The sequence below is a fragment of the Podarcis gaigeae genome, assembly GCF_964106915.1.
Source record: "Podarcis gaigeae genome assembly, chromosome: 4".
NCBI classification, from domain to species: domain Eukaryota; kingdom Metazoa; phylum Chordata; class Lepidosauria; order Squamata; family Lacertidae; genus Podarcis; species Podarcis gaigeae.
The window spans coordinates 81,068,929-81,089,958 of NC_139677.1; the positions used below are offsets into that span (position 1 = coordinate 81,068,929).

The 21,030-nt window shown below is 45.7% G+C and overlaps 1 protein-coding gene across 3 annotated transcripts in view; it reads right to left on the reverse strand.

Annotated features, from left to right (window-relative positions):
* Positions 1-407: 407 nt before the first annotated feature.
* MTUS2 (microtubule associated scaffold protein 2) overlaps positions 408-21,030 on the reverse strand; it is a 308,937-nt gene continuing 288,314 nt past the window's right edge. For all 3 annotated transcript variants that reach the window (XM_083736063.1, XM_083736064.1, XM_083736062.1), the window contains 7 exons: positions 17,357-17,571; positions 16,522-16,627; positions 12,357-12,430; positions 11,600-11,698; positions 11,026-11,145; positions 9,664-9,761; positions 408-6,280 (listed from right to left, as the gene is read on the reverse strand). In XM_083736063.1, coding sequence (XP_083592189.1) covers positions 6,064-6,280; positions 9,664-9,761; positions 11,026-11,145; positions 11,600-11,698; positions 12,357-12,430; positions 16,522-16,627; positions 17,357-17,571 — 929 coding nt within the window. In that variant the 3' untranslated portion in view covers positions 408-6,063. The remainder of the gene's footprint in view (positions 6,281-9,663; positions 9,762-11,025; positions 11,146-11,599; positions 11,699-12,356; positions 12,431-16,521; positions 16,628-17,356; positions 17,572-21,030) is intronic.

The following is a 21,030-nucleotide window of genomic DNA, read 5'->3' on the forward strand; positions in this document are numbered from 1 at the left end:
GCAGGAAAATGTGAAATGCAATAGTTTGCAGCACAGAAAAGTTGCATTACACAGGGGAAAGGAAGGAAATTGACAATTGTTAGGATTGCTCCATTACTTGTTGTGTAGGCACATACAAGTTTGTAATAAAATGATCTGTTCATAGGGAGTTGGCACAATGACAGTTTATGGGACAGGGTTTACATGCACAGTTTGATCAAGGCCTTTAAATTTGATCAGTTACCTTTAAATTTAAATAGCAAGTACTGAGCAAAATTTGTAAGGTTGAGAGAACAAAGATCCTGAGTGATTCCTTTATACACAAGTCTTCAGTTGTTTGCTTTACTTTTGTAAAACAACAACACCCATCTCTTGCTAAATCCTGTTACCGATAGACCCGTAAAGAAGCATCATAGCACACCAAAGACTAAGGAGCATGTATTTATTATCATGAATATATCACCTGTACACTGTAACTCAAATAATACAAACTTTTTTTCCTGTAATTCAAATAGCCACGTAATTAAGTCAGACCACAAACTCCTGCTGTGTTAGGGAGGGGATGGTCTTCTAACATCCACCATGTGTCCATGGGACACAAATGCAATCAGTACACAGACGTAAAATACCTGATTTTGGTTATTCATATTTATTCCAAAGAAGATCTTTACTGTTCATGTACCTGCTGATTTATTGGGCAGAAATGTGATGTGTGCAAATGAGAGTTCTGAAAAATGTTTCAGAAGTCACAAAAGGGGGGAGTCTTAATCAATCTCTTACTTCTCCTGTTGGCTTCTCTAGCAAGTGGTTTTGTTGGTCCTTTGACATTCCTAAGGTAGCAGGGGCCTGTGAATGGATTTCCCAGGAAGACTTGGGAGGGCTTCTGGGAAAGACAAGTATTTGAACAGGGAGGCACAATTTACTCATTGTATCACACCTCTTCGGCATGTTGTCCAAAACCCAGAGTTGCATGGCATCCCCAAACACAACATGGGGGCTAGGAGGAGGCGGATGCATCACTGGTCTTCAGACAAGACATGAAAGTGAAGTGAGAAGAAGTGTGAGAGCCAAAGCCCAAGGGACTTCCTGGATGATCAACTCCTTTCAACGATACTACTTGGGTCAGTTTTTTCTTGACTGTCATATTCCTCTGATGCTTTAGAAAGCAAAGATGCCTTTGAATGCACAGTCCTATTTGGGGCAGCGGGCAGTATGGTTACTATCCATTTGCTTAGCTCAGGCATAGCCCCATGGTGCCCCTCAGATGGTGGCCTACAACCTTCATAAGCCACAGCTAGCATAGTGGTGTCCGGCACAATGGGAGTTGTAGTTCAAAACATCTGGAGGACACCATGCTGCTGTCTGACAGAATGCAGGGCTGCTTTGGGTATGCCACAGAGGAGAGGTCACACATCTGCCCTGCTCTGGTAAGAGCCGGTTGTGGGCTGCATCCATAGCTGGGCATGCAATCTCACTATAAAGTAGGAAAGATGCTAATTTTCTCACTCTGCACAGTCAGTGGGAAGCACAAACAGAAGCAGTGCAAGCTGCTCTTGATTCCTCTCCTGCTTTATGTGTACAGTCCAAAGCTGCTCTGTTGGATGCATGCATGCCCTGCATGAAAAGGAACTGGTATTCTACAGAATGGTGCCATGTTATGATAGTAGTGTGGGCTGTGTTCCTGGATGTTCCTAGGGCTGGCATCTCAGCAGTTGAATCCTCCTTGAATCTTCCTCTGAACCTGCGTGGAATAATATGCAGCAGGACAGATTGAGATGGCATTTCCCATCTTTTCCATAAGGGAATTTTGGCACAAGTTGCCCAAACAATGTCTTGCCGTCACCACAGTTAGTCAAGTGGGTAGATGGGAGGAAAGGACAATTTCCCTGAGTGAGCTGACCTAATTTTTTTGGCCTTGGCCGCAAGTAAATAGGTAAAACAGGTTTCACACCTGAAATTTGGACAATTAGAAAAATGCCTTCCACATGTTTCTTGTTTCCCTAGAATGCAAGTTACATTTGGTAGCCACAGTTTGCTTGTTGGCTGCTTCTAAGGCAGGGTGTTAAAACATTATTCAAGACCCATGTTACTATTCCTTGCCAGGCCGCCATCAGTTATAGCGCTGCTACAATCTCTGGTTGCTTTCTTCGTGATACTTAGCCAGCTTTGCCCCATCACCTGAGTGCTTTGCGTAATTGCCTAGTACGTAAGTGTGAACATGGTTATCCACAATTAGATTCGCAGTCATTAAGTTCTGCATTTGGGGGGGTGAATTTTATGGCTTCACATGCAAAAAGCATCTGGCCTTCAAGGAGAGAAGCCCACGGGATGCAGTGGTTGTAATGATGTTATGCACCTCCCCCGCCACTGCCCCAGTCCAATCTGCTCCTACTTGGGATCGTTTGTATACAGCAGGGCAGCCCAGCTTTTCATACCAAGCGGGCCACAAGAGGACTTTGACATGGAACCTGTGGGCTGCATACTGCCTTGTTTCGTGGGCTGCCTCCAGCCCTTGCGGTGCCTTCCCAAAGCTGGCTAAGTGAGAGGCTGGGCTTTGGGAAAGAGGTGCAAGGCTCTGGCGGGGTCCTAGCTCAGTGGCTCACGTATCTGGCTTTGGGAAGGCAGCGTAAGGGCTCAGTGTGTGTTTGTGTGTGTCAGATGTGGCTGAGGGCTGTAAAAAAAAAAGGGTATACAGGAAACTGAACTGGGAGCGTTTCACAACTCCCAGATCTGCACCCGCTTGCCTGCAGCACTAGAATAGAGCGTGTTGCACTCTCTCCCCGTATCTCATGTCTATCATCATATTTTTTGGAGTGATGGGGGAGCTGATGGCAGAGGCAGGGATGCAACTTTAGGAAAGTCAAAAGGTTTCGGGTGACCCAGTGAGATAGTTCCCTCCACCTTGTAGTAGTAGCCTTGTATATGACATCAGAAACTGCTTTTAAAGGATGCCTTGGTTGCAGAACTGGCTTGCCAGATAGAGTGCTTAAGAAAGCAAGTTACTTTTCAGATGCCAGCCATAGTTGGTTACCTTTAAGTTTACATAATGCAAAATCATGAAAAGATTCTTTTCCCTCTGTGGACGGCCTCTGGTTTTGAAGGGCCGAATAAGTGAAATGCTTCCAAGCAACTGAATATTAGGTTAAAGTAGAGTAGCCCTAGGTTGCCATTTTGAAGAAGAAGGAGGAGAATAGAATCCTACACCTTTCCCATCTGGATGCAGGGACAACTGATCTGTACAAAGTTAATGGAGGAGAGAGAACTCTAGTCTGATATTAGCATTGACTTGCTATCTTGTGTAGGCCAGCAGAAGCCAAAATCTCAAATCGTATTTGGAAGCATTCATTGAAAATGGAGGTGGCAGATGAACAGAGGAAGGAAGAAGCATAAACAGAGGAACTGACGGACAACCCAGACCCGCCCACCCACCCACAGTGTGGCTTCGCTAGCTTATAAGTGGAGAGTAATACATAACTTACAGAGCAATGCAAGGAAAATGCAAATTTATCAACGCTGTGGTATAACATTGCTTACTTGAGCTTGACAGTAGAAGGTTTGCGACATAACAAGGAAACAGGTGCTGTCTGTGTCTCAAGCAAGTGTGGTAAGGAAACTGGCTAAAATTATATCAGTGGGTCATTGTTGCAACTATCCTACTCTTGAGTTTGCAAGTTGCCCATTATGCGAAATCTAGTCCTGTTGTTTGTGATAAGTTAACGAACGTGGCATGAGCTAATCTAAGAAGATGTACTTGGTATCACAGTATCATGCAAGGTAGCTACAAAAATAAATTTCTCTAAAAAAGAAAGAAAGAAATCAACCTTGTTACTCTGTACATCATGGAATTGGGCCACAGATCTGTGGCTATTGGATGGTGCTGGCTGTCTCGGCAAGCACAGCTGATGCCTAAGGCCTGCATCACAGGCAAGTCATCGACACAAGCACCAAGCAGACTCGCTGAACGAAGCACTTGTGTGGACATCAGGCAGACAGGCGTTTGCCAGTCAGGGAGGTCCTCTGTGAGCTTTGTACACTAACTCCCTCCCTCTCTTCTCCTGGGTGTCCTTTTGGCACTCTGAACTGCCCTGTATTTAAACGATGCAGAGGGATTTGCAAATGAGTTGCGCCCTGGGCCTCCACTCGAGAACCAAAGTATCACATGGCTATCTAAAAACATTTCTTTGCTTAGATGATTCATGCTCCACATCTGTCCAACGCTACGTTCAACGCTTTCACAGTCTAAGTCTATAACAACTCTTTGACACACACGCTGGAACCCAACCCCTATCACACCAAAGACAAGAAGGGACACTGGCTGTGTCCTCTTTGTCTAGCTCATCTTTAGAAACCGTTTCAAGGTCTAATGCTATTGTGACTGCTATGCTACTCTCTAGGGAACCAGCCTACGTTCTAGCAGGCCTGACATCCAATATCGTGCTGCTACTAAATACACATTGGGTAGCAGGGTCGAGATGGCTGGAAAGAAGGCAAAGAGATAGAACAATCCAGCAGTTTGGCCAGTACCAAAACACATAAACATGCCATTGAGTGCTGATAAAATGCCAAGTGTGCAGTGTTGATTGCTATTCTATGAACATGACGAGCCTGAGATGATGTGAGTTCTGGATCTGAGAGATGTGCTCCTTGGATCCTAGGCAACGTGGCGGAGGAGAGCGATAGCACACTCTTGGCCACGTTGCTGTAGGAGGGAGGTAGGAGCAGCTCTCAGATTGCACACTCACTTAAAAATATTGCTGCCTCAAGCTGCTACTTGGGTCCACTGCACAGGTGAGTCACCCCTGTGTAGAAGAAAGAGCCCAGTTCTGTCATCAACAGAAGAGGACAAACCGTGGGTGAAGACCAACAGAGACAGTCTGCCTACTGAAAATTGTGGGTTGGGAGAGCACTGTGGTACCCAGGTCCTTCCTACAGGCAACTGGTACATCACTGTGATAACAGGATACTGGACTAGATGGGCCTAATCCCTCAGGGCTCTTTTTTGTTGCTTATCACACATTTGCCTCTCTACTGAAGTACGCTAACTGAAATCACCCATTCACTCTATGCTTCTGTGGTCACTCCCCCACCCCTTCTTAAAAAGGAGTTGGGAGGCACAGGGTATTGTACATTTAGCCTTGCTATTAATTCAGACTTTGAAAACATCATGGAAAAGCACTTACTGCTGGGGTAAAATGGAGTCATCTTTATAAATAAACATAGGACTGCAACAATGGAGGCCTGCTTGCCTCTTCCATATTTACAGCAGTGGTGAGTGTTCTGATTGTTACCTGGGAAGCGAGTGCCGTGTCTGGCACTGATTAGAAAAGCAATTATTTTCGAAGGCAGTTAACTAGTTAAGAAATCAAGTCGCTGGTATTTGCTTTAGAAAACGTACCACTCAGTGGTCACTTGGAAGGTGCTTCTGTGTTTTTGTAACTTTCTTCTCGTTTGGGTAGAAATATTCCTGGGAAGCTTTGACCAAAAAAAAGGAAAGAAGAAGCATTTAATTTCAGTATAACTCTTAGGCACAAGTTAGAAAACTGCTGACTCATGAAAATATATCAGCACTTTTTGTAGAATCCATTAATATAAAAAAATGCATTTCGGAACAGCTTCAGCTACATATGCAGAAGGTGTGCATGTGTGCCTGACATGTGCCTCACATTATGGGCATGGATGCCTGAGGGCATCCACACGTATCAGCAGCCACTCAACGCACAGAGCTATTCAAAACTCGAACTGGCGACTAACCTGAAATACTGCAGCGAAAAGTTCACTCGGGAGTGAACAATAAGAAGAGTTTTCCCTTGCTTTTGCCTCTAACCCTGGGAGATGTCCCCATGCGTCAGCTGGGATCCTGCTATTCTATGGCATCAGTGTAGCAAGTCCTAGGGACTCCCGACGCAGGAACCCACCAGAGGGCACTGCCTAGTCAAATACAGCTATGCATCTAGAGAGCATGTTGGTAGAGTCACGGATCCCAGGGATCTACTTCTACTGTGGTTAATACTTTCTTAGACGAGAACATTCAGTAGGCTGGGACATTGTCGGGGACAAGTCATCTGATACAGCTGCATGGGGCTGTCATCTTGGCACAGTGCTGACTTTAGCTGGTGTGGGAGGTCCTGAAGACGACCGATAAATATGGGTGGGTGATGTTGGCGACAGCTTAACTGGGCTCATGGGGTCCGACGTCTGAAGCTTCCACAGCAGCTCTTCATTAGTCCTACTTAGCCTCTTCTTTTCCTTGGATTCTTTTTCAACGTATTCCTGGAGATTGGCATTTTCTTCAGATAACTGCCTGGAGAGGGAAACAAGGCACTGTCAAGTCAAAATCAAAATTTCAGAATTGTGGCAAGTCCCCGTTGGATCCATTTTGTAAACTAAGGATTGGGAACCAGGTGCTCTCCAGGTGTCACTGGGCTCCCCTCAGCTCCAACCAACGTGGCCGTCGGACAAAAGGGACAATGGGAGGCCAACAGTGCCTGTAAACAGTCCTCACATCTTGTTGAAAACTCTTTGCCTACATGATTTGGATACTTACCATCCCACTCCTTGGAAAGTGCCAAGAAAATAAAGTCTGCTGTTGCATGGCCTAATATAAATGGGACCTTCAGTGAATGGAAAAGAACCCCACCACCCAGGAATCAAAGATTTTCCTCAGTCTGTGTCACTTGTCTTTAGACTGGTTCATTCACATGTCCATGCCCCTTGAACGTTTCGCCATCAAGTGAATGAGAGATGAATGGGCCATCATGAATGGACCACTTTCAGACAAAATTTTCATCACTTAGTATTTCCTCAAGCACAATGGGTTGTATTCAGTTGCATTCTTCCATTCATGGAGGCTTCTTGCTCCAGCAACGTCCTCCATGGATGGAAGGGGGAGGGAGCGGATTTTTGCAAATTCCCGTTTCCCTGCAGCCTGCTACACTACCTCCCATACTGTTCTGAAGAGTTCCCCAACCATCTGGAGCAGATTTCTTGGGTGGAAGAGGGGTATCAGGAAAAAATGCTCTTCCCTCTCCATTCATGCATGCTTCTATGGTTCCAATAGTCCTCCAGGCCACAGCTGGATGCAGTCCGGTATTCCCCTCCCCCACAACAGAATTAGTTCACACATTCATCTGCCAATCAAGTGTGGAGAACTGGAGTCACAGTCATGCACTGGTGAACTAGCCCCGAGCCATTCTAGAAGACAAGCAGAAATGGGTTCAGAAGCACAGGTGCAGGGCAAAACTGGGCATTTCTTAACAGAAGGGGACATAGTTCATTGGTAGAAAACATGCTTTGCATGCAAAAGGCCCCAGGTGCAATCCCCTGCACAGCCACTTAAAAGGCTCTCTGGAGGCAGGAATGGGACCCCCCCCCCCCCCGAGAGCCCCTGCTAAACAGAGTAATGGACACGAGGATGAGGGATGCCTTAATGGTGAAACACAGTGAAAGGCAACTTCCTATGTTCACCTCTCTTAAAAGCCAGAAAAATCATTTCCACTAGTGACATCCAGACACCAGAGCCTTTGCCTTCACTGAGATAGAGAGTTGCAAGGTGATGCTCCGTGATACAAGAGCTTGTCAGACAGCATCCCTGCTCCCGAGACAGTAAGCAACCGATAGTTTGCTGGAGGAGGAGAACTGGGAGTTAACACAGTCAAGTGGCAGTCTCTTCCAAGAGCCTTTGGAGCAGGGATGTGCCTTTGCTGACAAGTGGTTTTTTTTACCCTTTCTCTCTTTTTTTAAATAATACCGATACCAGCATGTGCCCAAGGACAATTTGCTTTGGCAAGCAGAAGCAAAAAATAAATAGCCCTCTGACTGTTACCCTCCCTCTCTCCTGCATACAGTGCTGGGATTGTCTTTTCGCTGCGTCATCCGAGGCTGACGCCAACAGAAGAAAGAAAGGGTCAGGTTACAGCAGAGATGAGCTTTGAATCAAGGGGACGGATAAGGCATAGGCCTCCCCGGCCACATGAGGGCAGGGGGGAACCAGCAGGTGCTGCGTTGTACTCAGCCACAGGACTGGCTCTCTGGGGACCAGTTCCTGCTGAGGCAGACGGGAAGCTGGAGAAAGGCAGATCCTCAGATATCACCGAGTTCAGCAACTGCAGTGGGGCTTCAGAAAACACAGCAGCAATACTTCCTGTTGCCGGGGGGGGGGGGGGTTGCAGCTGCTGTCACTGCATAGATCCAGTGATTTCTGATACATGTGTTTGCACAACTGGTTGGTTTGGTTACTGTGCTATCCCTGATGGGGGAGACAGATGGGTAGGTCTCTTTCCTTTGTCTCTCCATCCCACATGATTACATTTTCTAACTGGGGCACCTAGCAAAGTGGGATTTAGCCTACGCAAGCCCATGCCCCAAGCAACGCCGTGGCTCCTTCAGGTACTGCAGGAATCTGTTGTATTTTTGCTACGAATGTGGTGCTCCTTCTGCATTTCTCCCCTCCTCAGGTTCTCTGTGAATTTATGAATTCTGTGCAATGTCACGTGCTCTACGCGCACTACCCTAAAAACAAGAATTCTGTATCAACATGCTGCAGGTTTGCACGAGAAACAGCCACAAAACGGACAAAAGCACCCATAAAATCAATGTGGTACGTGGTTGAAGACTGCATGATAAGCCAGGCTCAGACCCCCAAACTGACAAGCGCCCACAGTGCTCTTAAGCGTGGCGTTCTGTGTACAGTGCTAATGTTTTGCAGAGAAATCCATCCTTCTGCAAAGTGTCATAACTTGGAAGTGTACAGCTACAGGTTTCAATATAACGGCTACTCCGATACCCAGAGGTTTTCAGCGTAGATGTTGAAGATCAACTGCTCGCAAATTAAACTTCCGAGTCAGCCCTGATCCGAGGTAAAGGGGGAGCATTGCCAACTCCTAAGGAGGAAAGCTTTGTTTATGGAGGACTCTGTGTATGAGGCAGTGGGTTAATAACAACACGCAATACTATTTAGCACAACCCTAAGCACGCTTACTTAGAAGCAAGTCCCACTGTGTAAAGTGGGGCTCATCCCCCCAAAAGTGTACATAGAATTGCATCCGTAGTGTGTAGGAATCATTCCATATGGATTTTTTCAGGAATCCTAGCAACCCTGTAAGGGAGACCAGTACCAGTATCAACGAGAGCAGAGTCTGAGAAACAGTGGTTTCAGGAAGACCACTTAGGATGCAGCCCTCTGCCCATTTGCTTGGTAATAAGCCTTGCTGAATTCAGTTGGAGTTGCTTTACATAAGACTGTACCCCTAGTGAGTCCAAGGCAGTCCTGATTTGAATCAGGCATTTCCTGGTTCACAGCCCAGTCTCCATCAATGCAATCCTGTGAATGTTTGTTTGGAAGTTACGTTCCACTGAATTTAATGAGCCTTATTCCCAAATAAGTGTGCATAGCCTTCTGGTACTTCAGAAATAAGTAAGTTTAACAAGTTCCTTGCATTGCTATGATTCTACAAAGCAGCCCCACCCCTCCTTTTTTTGGACTAGATTTCCCATCAGCCCCTGCTTGCATGGCTAAAGGTCAGGGCTGATGGGAACTGTAGCCCAGAACATCTGAATGGTACCAGGCTGCTGCAAGTAGACACCAACAGAGTGAGCACACACACACACACACACACACACACACACACAGAAGTGAATTGAAAGCTGCTTGAAATGCCAAGCTCGGGAGCAAACATCTAAACAGACCTTGTCACCACAGTGTTCTGATCAATCCTGACTCTGAGATCCTCATTTTGCTGCTGAAGCACCTGAATTTTTTCTTCTAATATTAAGTTCTTTTCAGCCTGCAATGATAGGAGGGGCAGCTTAAAATATATGTAGCAATTGCAGCAGTAAATAAATAAATAAATAAATAAATAAAGTAGTATTGTACCAATTCATTGCAGCAGAAGTGGCAGCACAGATTGTACTGATGGGTTGTAAACACACAGGAGCTCACCTGCGTGATAACCAGCCTGATCCCAGAGGACGTTGCTGTGTTTCTCCACTTGGGAGAAACACACCTGGTTTTAATTAAGAGTGCCTAGCCAAGAAACAATCTATGCATGTACCTGCTTTAGCAAGGGTTTAACTGCTATTCTTCTTTCCCTACACTTTTGTCACCTCAGACCTTTTCTTTTTCTTGGTCAAAGGACTACATTCCCTCTGGGGCGATTTGTCAGGGGCCACATGCTGGCAGCGGGTCAGGATGGAACCAGTGGGGATGGGGCCAAAGCCCTAAAAGGGGCCAATGAGCATGCTCAGCAGGCAATAAATGCTGATTGGTTGGGGAAAAGAAATCTGGAATCACAGGTGGGTGGGATTGAATGGAGTTTCCTGGGAGAGGTCATGACTGGCTGGCTCCCTGAATAGAGCCATTCTACAGTGCAGTATTTTGTTGTGTGATCTGGAAATGGAAATTCTAGAATGCACGCAGGGATTAATTTTACCCCTGACTTGATGTTAACATGCTGTAATATTTACTGTAGCTATTGTCTCGCACTGGGCTATCACATTATAAAATGGAGTTCCTGCCTCCCCAAATCCCACTGTCTCTTAGCCAAGAGTGGCTTTGAACAGAGGGAAAGAGTAAGAGGTGAAATGGAGATTTAAAAAGTAAGATTCCTTCCCATTTCAAATATACCATATAGGAACATCTTAATTTCTGTATTGCTTCTTAATTTTTATCGTGTGAACTGCCCTGAGATTATGGATGAAGGGTGGTATACAAATTTTTAATAATAATAATAATAATAATTCCTTCCCCCTTCCCAGTTTGCATCTCTAAAATGACCACATTCCAAACCAGAGTTGCCTGCTTAAACAGATTGTCCTAGCTTGTGATTCTAATGCAGGAACAGGGAACTTGCCCTCCAGAAGTTACTGGACTACAACTCCCATCATCCCTGACCATTGACCAATCTGGTTGAGGCTGATGGGACATGGAGTCCAACAACATTTGGAGAGCCACAGGTTTCCTTGTCCCTCCTCTAATGGATGCACAAGCCTTTGTGCCTTTTCACTCCCTTGTGTATTGCTTTCTAAAGAGAGACAAAACCAAGGGCTCACCAGCCTCTCTAGCTCTATGATCCTCTTCTCCTGTTGATGAATGAGTAGATTCTTCATTTCCAAGACCTGCTTCAGGCTACTCATGTCTTCCTCTAAATGCTGGTATGGAGCCATTGCAATCTGAGGCGAAGGAGAATTGACAGTCAAGAAAAAGAAGCAGAGGACTTATGGTACCCAGGAGAGTTGGCAGACTCTCCTCATCCACTCTAGGAGGAAGGCTTTCTGGAGGCTTCCAGAACCTTCAGTATGAGGAGCCCTCCCAGTTTTAGAGACCCCAATAGCTGAAGAACAAACGCAATCCCTCTCCCTTAATTTCAAAATCTAACTAAAGCAGGTTAAACAGAAAAGGAAGGTAAAACGACTGGGCCAAAAGTCACCCCTAGGCCAGGTTATTCCAGCTGTGTGAAAACCTCAGCCTTCCCTCATGGGGCTGAGCGTGAGGCAGTCCATGATGGGCCAGGATCTGCAGAACACTTTCTGAAGACGTTTACTGGAAGTAAGAGTAGCGATGGAAGGGGAACTCTCTTGTTCTTATGAGTCACACTAAGTTCCATAAAAGCAAATCTCATGTTACCTCTAGTTGCTCTTCAGTGTTTTTCTTTAATGCCTCTTCAAATCGTTTTGCCTTGTCCTTCAGAGACTGGCTCTGAAAAGTGAGGGTGTCAACCTGGTCCTGTAATCAAGTGCAAACACAGTTGCCTGTGACGCTTTTACTCGATGCAAGACAAACCATTTAGGCGGTGGCCCTGATGCAGAGAAAGCCAGCCAGCCACAAGTCCTACTGAATTGGCGGGAATAAAATTAGTCATGACTAAGGCCACACCCACACTATACATTTAAAGTGCACTTACCACTTTAACAGTCAGGGCTTCCCCCAAAGAATCATGGGGGCTGTAGTTTGCTAAGCATGCTGAGAGTTGTTTGGAGACTCCTATCTCCCTCACAGAACTACAATTCTCAAAGAACCCTGGAAAGATGGATTGACTGTTAAACTGGGAACTGCAGCTCTGCAAGGGGAATATGGGTCTCCTAACAACTCACAGCACCCTTAACAAACTACAGCTCCCAGGATTCTTTGGGGAAAGCCATGGCTGCTAGGGCAGATCCACACCATACATTTACAGCACACCCCAGTACACATTTGAAGCATGTGACTTCCCTCAAAGACTCCACAGAAATGTGGTTTGTTAAGGGTGCTGGGAATTGTAGCTCTGTAAGGGGGAAACTATACCTCCCAGGATTTGTTGAGGGGAAGCATTGTGTGTTGGATGTGCTTTAAGTAGATCCTTTTGACAAATGATAAGGTTTTGTATTTCAAAAGTGATACTAACCTGGAGTGACAGACGTAGCTTCTCAAAATTCTCTTCCAGTTCTCTTTTTTCCAGCTCATGTGCAGACTTTAGTTCTGGGAAGGAATTAAAAAAATGCCACATTGAGCCATTGTGAAACATCCATTACTCACAATCCTTGGGCAGTACAGTGGTACCTCGCAAGACAAATGCCTCGCAAGACGAAAAACGAGCAAGACGAAAGAGTTTTCCGTTTTTTGAGTCGTTCCGCAAGACGAATTTCCCTACGGGCTTGCTTCGCAAGACGAAACGTCTTGCGAGTTTGTTTCCTTTTTCTTAAAGCCGCTAAGCCGTTAATAGCTGCTAAGCTGCTAATAGCCGTGCTTCGCAAGACGAAAAAACCGCAAGACGAAGAGACTCACGGAACAGATTAATTTCGTCTTGCGAGGCACCACTGTAGTGGATGACATGGGTGGGGGCACTGCAGTTTATCTGACTGCCACCCAATCGCGACATGGATGCTTATTGGAAGGTAGAGAGGGCGGGACAAGGCATGGTGCAAACACAACGGCAGAGCCAATTTTACACTCCCACTGGTGGGTTTGTGCCGCACTGACCTCACTGCCACCTTGCTCCTCTACCTCCCAGTAAATAGTGGAAATCCGACCGACTGGAAATGAGGCCATTGGTGCTGTATCAACACACCCAATGTCAGCTACAGTCCTTCAGTCTTAGCTTCACTGCAGTCCAACTGCCACGTGCCTTGCTCAGCCCCCTACGATGTCCAGGCCAAGTGAAGTCCAAACTTTTTTGGCGTTTAAATACGAGACTGTGTGCTGTTCTAGTCTGAACTACAATGTGCATATATGGTCTGTCTTACTCTGTGAGTTGATGTGGCTTTGCCTCCAGGCTGATTTATTGTTTAGGCCACAACACACCATACATTTAAAGGACATTAAAGAGCCATGGCTCCCCCCCCCCATGGAATCTTGGGAGATACAGTTTGTTAAGGGCACTGAGAGTTGTTAGGAGACCCTTATATTCCCATTAAAGGTAAAGGGACCACTGACCATTAGGTCTAGTCGTGGATGACTCTGGGGTTGCGGCGTTCATCTCACTTCCGGGTCATGTGGCCAGCATAACTAAGCTGCTTCTGGAGAACCAGAACAGAGCATGGAAACGCCATTTACCTTCCCACCGGAGCAGTACCTATTTATCTACTTGCACTTTGACGTGCTTTCGAACTGCTAGGTTGGCAGGAGCAGGGACCGAGCAACGGGAGCTCACCCCGTCGCGGGGATTCGAACCGCTGATCTCCTGATCGGCAAACCCTAGGCTCTGTGGTTTAACCCACAGCGCCACCCGCGTCCCATTATATTCCTGTTACAGAGCTGCAATTCCCAGAGCACCTTGTGAAGAGCTCAAATCAGTCTGAGAATAGTAGCTTTGTGAAGGAAATAAAACCCTCCTAACAACTCTCAGTACCCCTAACAAACTACGACTCCCAGAAATCTTTGGGGAGAAGCTTTGAGTGTTTAAAGTGGTATCACAGCACTTGACATGTATGGTGTGGAAGATCCAGCAGAAAGAACTAGCAGGAGAATCAGGCACTGGCTCTAGCAATAGAGTGGCCAGATGTGGGGGGAAATACAGAAGACTATATATATAAGATAGGGCTGCACAACCTCAGTCCCAGGGGGCCAAATGTGCCCCCCTGGCCTTGCTCTCCACCCTCCATGACTGTTTTTGCCTGACTGGAATTTGTCCTTGAATGGGAAAGATGCCTCTTGCCTGCTTGGATGGGGGATGACAAGATGTGGATCCCTACTTTTTAAATAAAGCTATAGTAATTACAGAAACAGCTCTTGTTATGTACAGCTGCTGCCTGAACAACCCTCAATTCACACTAAATTTAGGAGAAGTCTCTGTTGTGTGCCCATTCCAAAGGCTGCATGGCAGGGACTATGGGAAGTTCTTCTTCAACCAATTTTATTATGGATATGAAATTTTAGTTGGCCCTGTAGTAATCTATGGTTTAATAGCCCAAGGAACTGGTATGGAGAGCGTGTTAAAATTTAATAGCCCAACTAATTGCTCTGAAACAGCGACTCCATAAATAAAACCTATTCACCAATCGGCTGTTTCAGTGACAATTTCATCCAGGAGAGGGGGCCCTAGGCCTGCAAGGAACTCTCACATGGTCCAAAAGCAGCATTTCTGGGGTTCCTTCACTGTAAAATATAACCCAAAACGTCTTAGACAAAGGGGCAGTGGGTGGGTGGGAATTGTTCATGAATATAGTGATAATCCAATTCCATGATAGAGATCAACTGTAAAATGCCTGCCATACGCATACATGCAGAATTTTATTTGTTTGCCGCCTTTCCACGGTTCAAACCATGCTCAAGGCGGCTTACAACATGAAAAATGTGCATCGCTGTAACGTAACAAAAGTTGTGATAAACAATAAACAAATCAATTTAAAAATGCACGACCAAACTAAACAATTTCTACATAAATCACAAGATTTAAATAAAGATACAGGGGAAAAAGCCAACAGCAACAACCCCCTGCCAACAAAACTCGCTAAACAACCCCCAGCCCTAGTGGATTGCCACTTGTAAAATGTTAATATAAACCGTGGCTATGCTGCCTGAATAATGAGAAGTTTAGCAGACATTTAATCAGCAGGATTACATTTTCTCAGATAGATATGCACGTTACTCATGAATGCCAACTTCTGACTTTAAACCCCGCCTTTAAAACTCCTGCTCTGGAACTTCCTCTGCACCTGTTGTGATAGACTGAAGTTCCCTCCTCAGTTCCTTTTGTGGGGCGTCTTCCCTGCCTTTAACTCTGCCCTGTCCACCTTAAGGAGATGGCAGGTCTACCAGGCAGAGAAGAAGGCTGTTGTCACAATAAACCAACTAGTCACAAAGACGCCTTAGCAGCTTGGCATCTTCCTTAGTCAGTGATAGCAGGGGCCATAGCTCAGTGACAACACAGAAGCCTTGCATGCAGAAGGTCATGGGTTCAATTTCTGGCACCAGCAATTTAAAGGGATCTGGAGAGGGGCTGATGGGAGTGACTGCTACACATCTGGGCTGGAGGGGCACAGGGCAATGCAGAATCAGGAATAACAAACTGACCACAATGTAAGCAGGAAAAAATAAAATTAAACATTTAAATATCAGAGGGACTGCAGTGTTCTGACTGATAGGTTAGTGCCCAAACCATTCATAGTATGACTTCAAAGCAGGGGCGGGTTGGGACCAGAGTAATGAAGATAGTCCCACTTACTTCAATGGTGTTTACTCCAGGAAAGTGCATCTATGGAATCATAGCAAAACTTTAATTGGGGGTGGAGGGCAGGGATATGCAATGTACAGGGGAGGGGAGACTGATCAGAATGAAGCTTAATGCCTCTAGTTCACTGCAGTTAAGGCACTTAAGAGGAAGTGAACTTTCAATTTTGTATTCAAAACAGATCAGAACTTACATTATGTTTGAAAGCAAGCAACAAAAATATCTGAAAAGTTTGCAGCTGCTCAAATGCTTGTCTTCAGGAACATATAGTGTCCTGTCCCAACCTCTACATGACTGCACCCACTGTCAGGAGGGTGGCAGCACAGTGAAGCTCCCCCCCCCCATAGCCATAGCTGTTAACGTTTCCCTTTTTAAAAAGGGAAATTCCCTTATTCTGAATAGGATTCCTTGCAAGAAAAAGGGAAAGTTGACAGCTATGCCCATAGCATGCTCCTTTATTTTATTTGTGCACTTTCTCTTATCAGATGTGACCCAAAGCAGCTTACAGATAAAACATTAAACTATAAAGCTGCAGGAAAACAAAGGATAGAATAAAGAAAATCCACACCCAATAGGAAATATACAATCTTGATAGCATAACAATGAGTAGATGTCAGCTGAATCCAGTCAAAACACAGCAGGATCAGATAAAGCCAAGTTATAACCTGACATTGGACAGTATATGGGGGGGCTGGCTGACCCCTCTGGAGAAGGCCCTGCTCCTACTGGACACCTGGCAAACTCCATTCAGTGATGGCTCCTGGAGCAAGGACTCACCTGTTGAAGGAATGCGTACAGTATCAACATGGTCCTTAAGAACATACGATTATCCGTATCCTGCTTTGCTAAGCAGACTTCTTCACGAGTTCATATCTCTAAGTCCAGGAGAACAGAGTATTACCTTGAACTTTGCGCTCATATTCATCCTGAAGCACTGCAATAGCAACTGCTTGACTGTTTTCCATCTCCATCACCACTGCTTCCTGAGTTGTTGTAATGTCTTCCACCTGTTCAAAGAGCAAAGCAGTACAGATAAAGCTAGCGTAGATGGCTCCAAAAGGAGGTTAGACAAATTCATGGAGGGCAAGGCTAGCAAGGTCTATGAGCCATGATGTCTATATGCGATCTCTAGTTTCAGAGACAGTGTAATGGTGAATGAATACCAGATGCTGGGGAGCAACACTGGGGGAGAGGTCCTGCTTCGCCCCAGTGTGGAAGCATCTCAGGGGCACCAGAGTTTAGTTCAGAGATGGGGAACCAGAGGATGGGGAACATCTCCAGATTTGTTGGACTACAACTTCCATCTTCCCAGACCATTGGCCATGCTCTCATCAGCCCAAGAACTACTACAACATCTGGGGGAGAACACATTCCCCATCCCTAGTTTATATGCCATTTTCCCATGGTGGACCTTGCTCAAAACAGTTCTCAATAAATGTCAAAATTCAAATGCAGATTTCCCCAGTGCTATTAAGTGCCCCACCCACTTCTGCCTCTGGCCCCACCCACCCCTGGAATGTGGCCCTCAGAAGTCTGCAAAGAAGGGAATTTGGCCCTCCAGCAGAAAAAGGTTCCCCACTCCTGGTGTACGTGATGGATGTTGATGGCAGGAGGAAGGGAAGCTACTCTAAGGGAAGCCAACAATCAAATCAGGGAGGTGCCTAGATTTGACTTTATCACACACTGTAGTCACAGTCACTGCCAAGAGGACATACAACTCCCAGAGCATGACTGACCTGCTCTTGGTGCTGGCTCTTGATCCTGATGAGCTGTTCTTTGTGATCCTCTTGCAATTGCTCTATTTCGGCACTGTACTGTAACTGCAGCCGCTCTTCGAGAGCACGGAGCTCCTTCTGCTGCTCCCAACTGAGCACCCTCAACTTGCCCTCAAACTTCTTTTCCAGCTCCTCCTTCTCTTTTTGTAATTTCTCATATCTTGCTGCGTTGAGGGCTGCAGAGAGAAGAACCGTTCGTTGAGATGTGACAGAGGAGCTAGAGCGGAACCAACTTCCTGCATCTCCACTACAGAAATTCTGCTTGGCCTGAAGAATTTCAGACCCACAACACTGAACCTGGCCCATGGGCTACGTATGGTGGAGCACGAGGGTTAAGAAATGCCCTGATTTTGCCAGCTGCCCTGGGATGGCAAGGAAGGGCCCACACTGAATTCCAGGACCCTCCTGGAGGATAAACCTTGCTGAGAGATGGGATTTTGAGGAGAAAGGGAGCACTGCATGTTGGCCATGAAGCTCAATGGGTTGCCTTGAGCAACATTCAGGTTAGTACACAGGTATGTGGGGATAGCTAAATGTGGTAAGAATTATAAAACACTTGTGCAGTAAAAAGTTTTAGTATAACAGCTGTATAGAGAAAAAGAATCAACAGCTACATGCAAAAGCAAACAAAAGTTATTACGTTTTGAAAAGATGCCCATACTTTCACTTTAATGCAGCAAAAAAGAGAAACTGAGGCAAATGCAAGGGGGAGGAGTGAGCAGAGCAGGAAGCCCAGAGGTATGGGGGGGGGGGAGTTTAATACCCAATGAGTTTTGGATGTCTCGGGTCTTTCATCAGGGAGTTTCAAAGGCAGAAGTTCAATCTTTAGTTATATTTTATTTTCTCTTCTCCCTCACATTCCCTCCAAATCTGCTCTGGTGTGGATTCTGAGGGTGCATGGAGGGCTGAAGGGGACAGGATAACAACAACAACAACAACAATAATTTATTTGTACCCCACCCATCTGGCTGGGTTTCCCCAGCCACTCTGGGCGGCTTCCAACAAAGATTAAAAATACATTAAAATGTCACACATTAAAAACTTCCCTTCTAAATGTCAAGTAGTTGTTTATCTCTTTGACATCTGGTGGGAGGGCGTTCCACAAGGCGGGTGCCACTACCGAGAAGGCCCTCTGCCTGGTTCCCTGTAGCTTTGCTTCTCGCAGTGAGGGAACCGCCAAAAGGCCTTCGGCGCTGGACCTCAGCGTCCGGGCAGAACGATGGGGGTGGAGAGGAAGAGGAAGATCTGTTGCATGCACAGAAGTCCGTTGCACCAGCAAAACCCCATGCATTTTGTTGAATTAACTAGGTGTTTTGAACTGTAGGGTTACTACTACTGAGATATGCCACTTAGCTGGATGGAGCCTTAGATTCCTACCTTTTTTTAAAAAAGAAAACAACCACCACCCTGATCTCTCAGGTTGAAACATCAACAGGAAATTTAAAGATGGGGAAAATATGAGAGAGAGGAAACAGCTGCGTTTCAATTGTATAGGAATGCTCCAGTCCCTCTTTATCTTGTAAAGGGAAGGAGAGAGGAGGAGAGACTACAGCACAGCAGAACAATGGGGAATGCTGTCAGGAAGCATGTGAATCATTGCAGAAAGATCTCTCCTATCATCCAGGGATCATAACTAGGGTGAAAACCTAAGAGAGTTGCACAGGTAGGGTTTAGCATGTTCTAAAAAAGTATAAATTTTTGTACAGTGCAGAATTCAGCATTCTGAGGATCTTTATCTATTGTTATGCATTTGTGTGTTTCTGGGTCCCCCTAAATTCCTGGGTCTAATGGGTGTCAGAGTTTAATCAATCCTTGGAGTATTAAGATGGGTTGCCAGATGCTGGATATAGCAAAGTGTCAAAATACAGGCCAAACCACTTTTTCTGTGCCTAAGAAATTGCCCGGGAGAAGAAGATTAGTAGGGGACAAAGACAGGGAGATGGGCTATTAGCAAAACAAAGACTCTATGCCCACCAGCAAATGGGGGAAGCCCATCCTTGAGCCCTGAGATATTGTACAAAAGGAGAGCAGTTGGTTTAGGATTTCAGTTTGCTGTGGCATGATTGAAGGGAAAAGGTGTCAGTCTGTTAAACGCGGCAAGCTGGAGAGGGGAAGTCAGAGGGCAATGTGGGCTGACAGTTTGAATCAGAGCCTGCAGTAATGGGAGAAACGGGACCCTCTGGGAGTGCAATGCTTTGAGCTCCTCAGTCGTAGGCTTGGGCTGTAAATATGTGTAAATAAAGCATATATCATAAAGACACCACAACCTCCATTGTGCTTCATTTCCAAAGGAAACACAAACCCGGGGTAAGTGCCTGGGCCCTGGAATATCACACCACTCAGGGTTTGGGGTGGCATGTGTGTGTGTGTGTGTGTGTGTGTGTGTGTGTGTGTACACACACACACACACACGCAAATACACACATATATTACCAGGGCTTTTTTGGTCACAGTATGGAGTGCTGGCACTTCCTTTTTCTGCTGTCCACAGCAGCCATTTTGTGCTTGATGTGTGAGTACCAACACAATTTAAAAAAAAAATCCAAAAAAGCATTTCATTTAACTGTTCTCAGCCTAATGATCTAGGAATGGAGATATGAAGATTGGCTGCACTTGTCTGGCATCCTTTTCAATTTGGGTCTGTCATTGTTATGGCTACTGACTTGTGCAGTGATGTCAAGCAGCGAGACATAGGTTCCCCCCTGCACCTTTTGAATTATTTTGTAAAGCATCGCTGCTCAGTGACTCTCCTGCTAAATGCATTTGGTTCTCTTGTGTTCTGTTTGCTCTCTCAAACTTTTTGCAGGCTCAGTGTCAAGATGGGGCATCCTAGTAGGGCAACCACCTACATATTGTCCAAAAAGGTCCCCCTTTGCATCACCAAAAAAGGAGAGTTGCATCCAAATGACATATGCTAATTTATATGCAGAGATGCAAATTTAGAAGAAACTACAGTCGTACCTTGGAAGTCAAACAGAATCTGTTCTGGAAGTCCATTTGACTTCCAAAATGTTCAAAAACCAAAGTGCAGAAGCCCCATTGGACATTTGGGTTCCAAAAATAGTTCGCAAACCGGAACACTCACTTCCAGGTTTGCGGCATTCAGGAGTCAAAACGTTTGACTCACAAGGTGTTCGAAAACCAAGGTACAACTGTACTGGAATTTAAACAGAATGCAATACCTCACCCCCCTGGCAGGGTAGACGTTGACCAGCTAACCTATAGGCCTGCTGAATCTGCGACCTGCTCAGACATAGCTGCTGGGCCCAGCGAGGCTCACCTCTGATGCCTGGACCCTTGTTTTAAACAGTTACTACTTCTGGGAACTGCCCCTGAAATTTCCCACAATGCCCCTGACATCATGTCACTCTGGGGCATTGTGGGAAATTAAAATAGTGACTCCTGGAATTGCTGCTGCTGAACCTAGAAGCGACCCACCACGACAGCAATTTGGACTCCTTCTTTCGAACTGTGCTGTCATTTGCCAGGTCTAAGCAAACAGAATGAATGTTGCTATCATGTCATCTGGTCTAGCACTGTCTTACTTGGCATAGCTGTCAACTTTTCACTTTTCTTGCGAGGAATCCTATTCGGAATAAGGTAATTTCCCTTAAAAAAAGGGGAAACGTTGACAG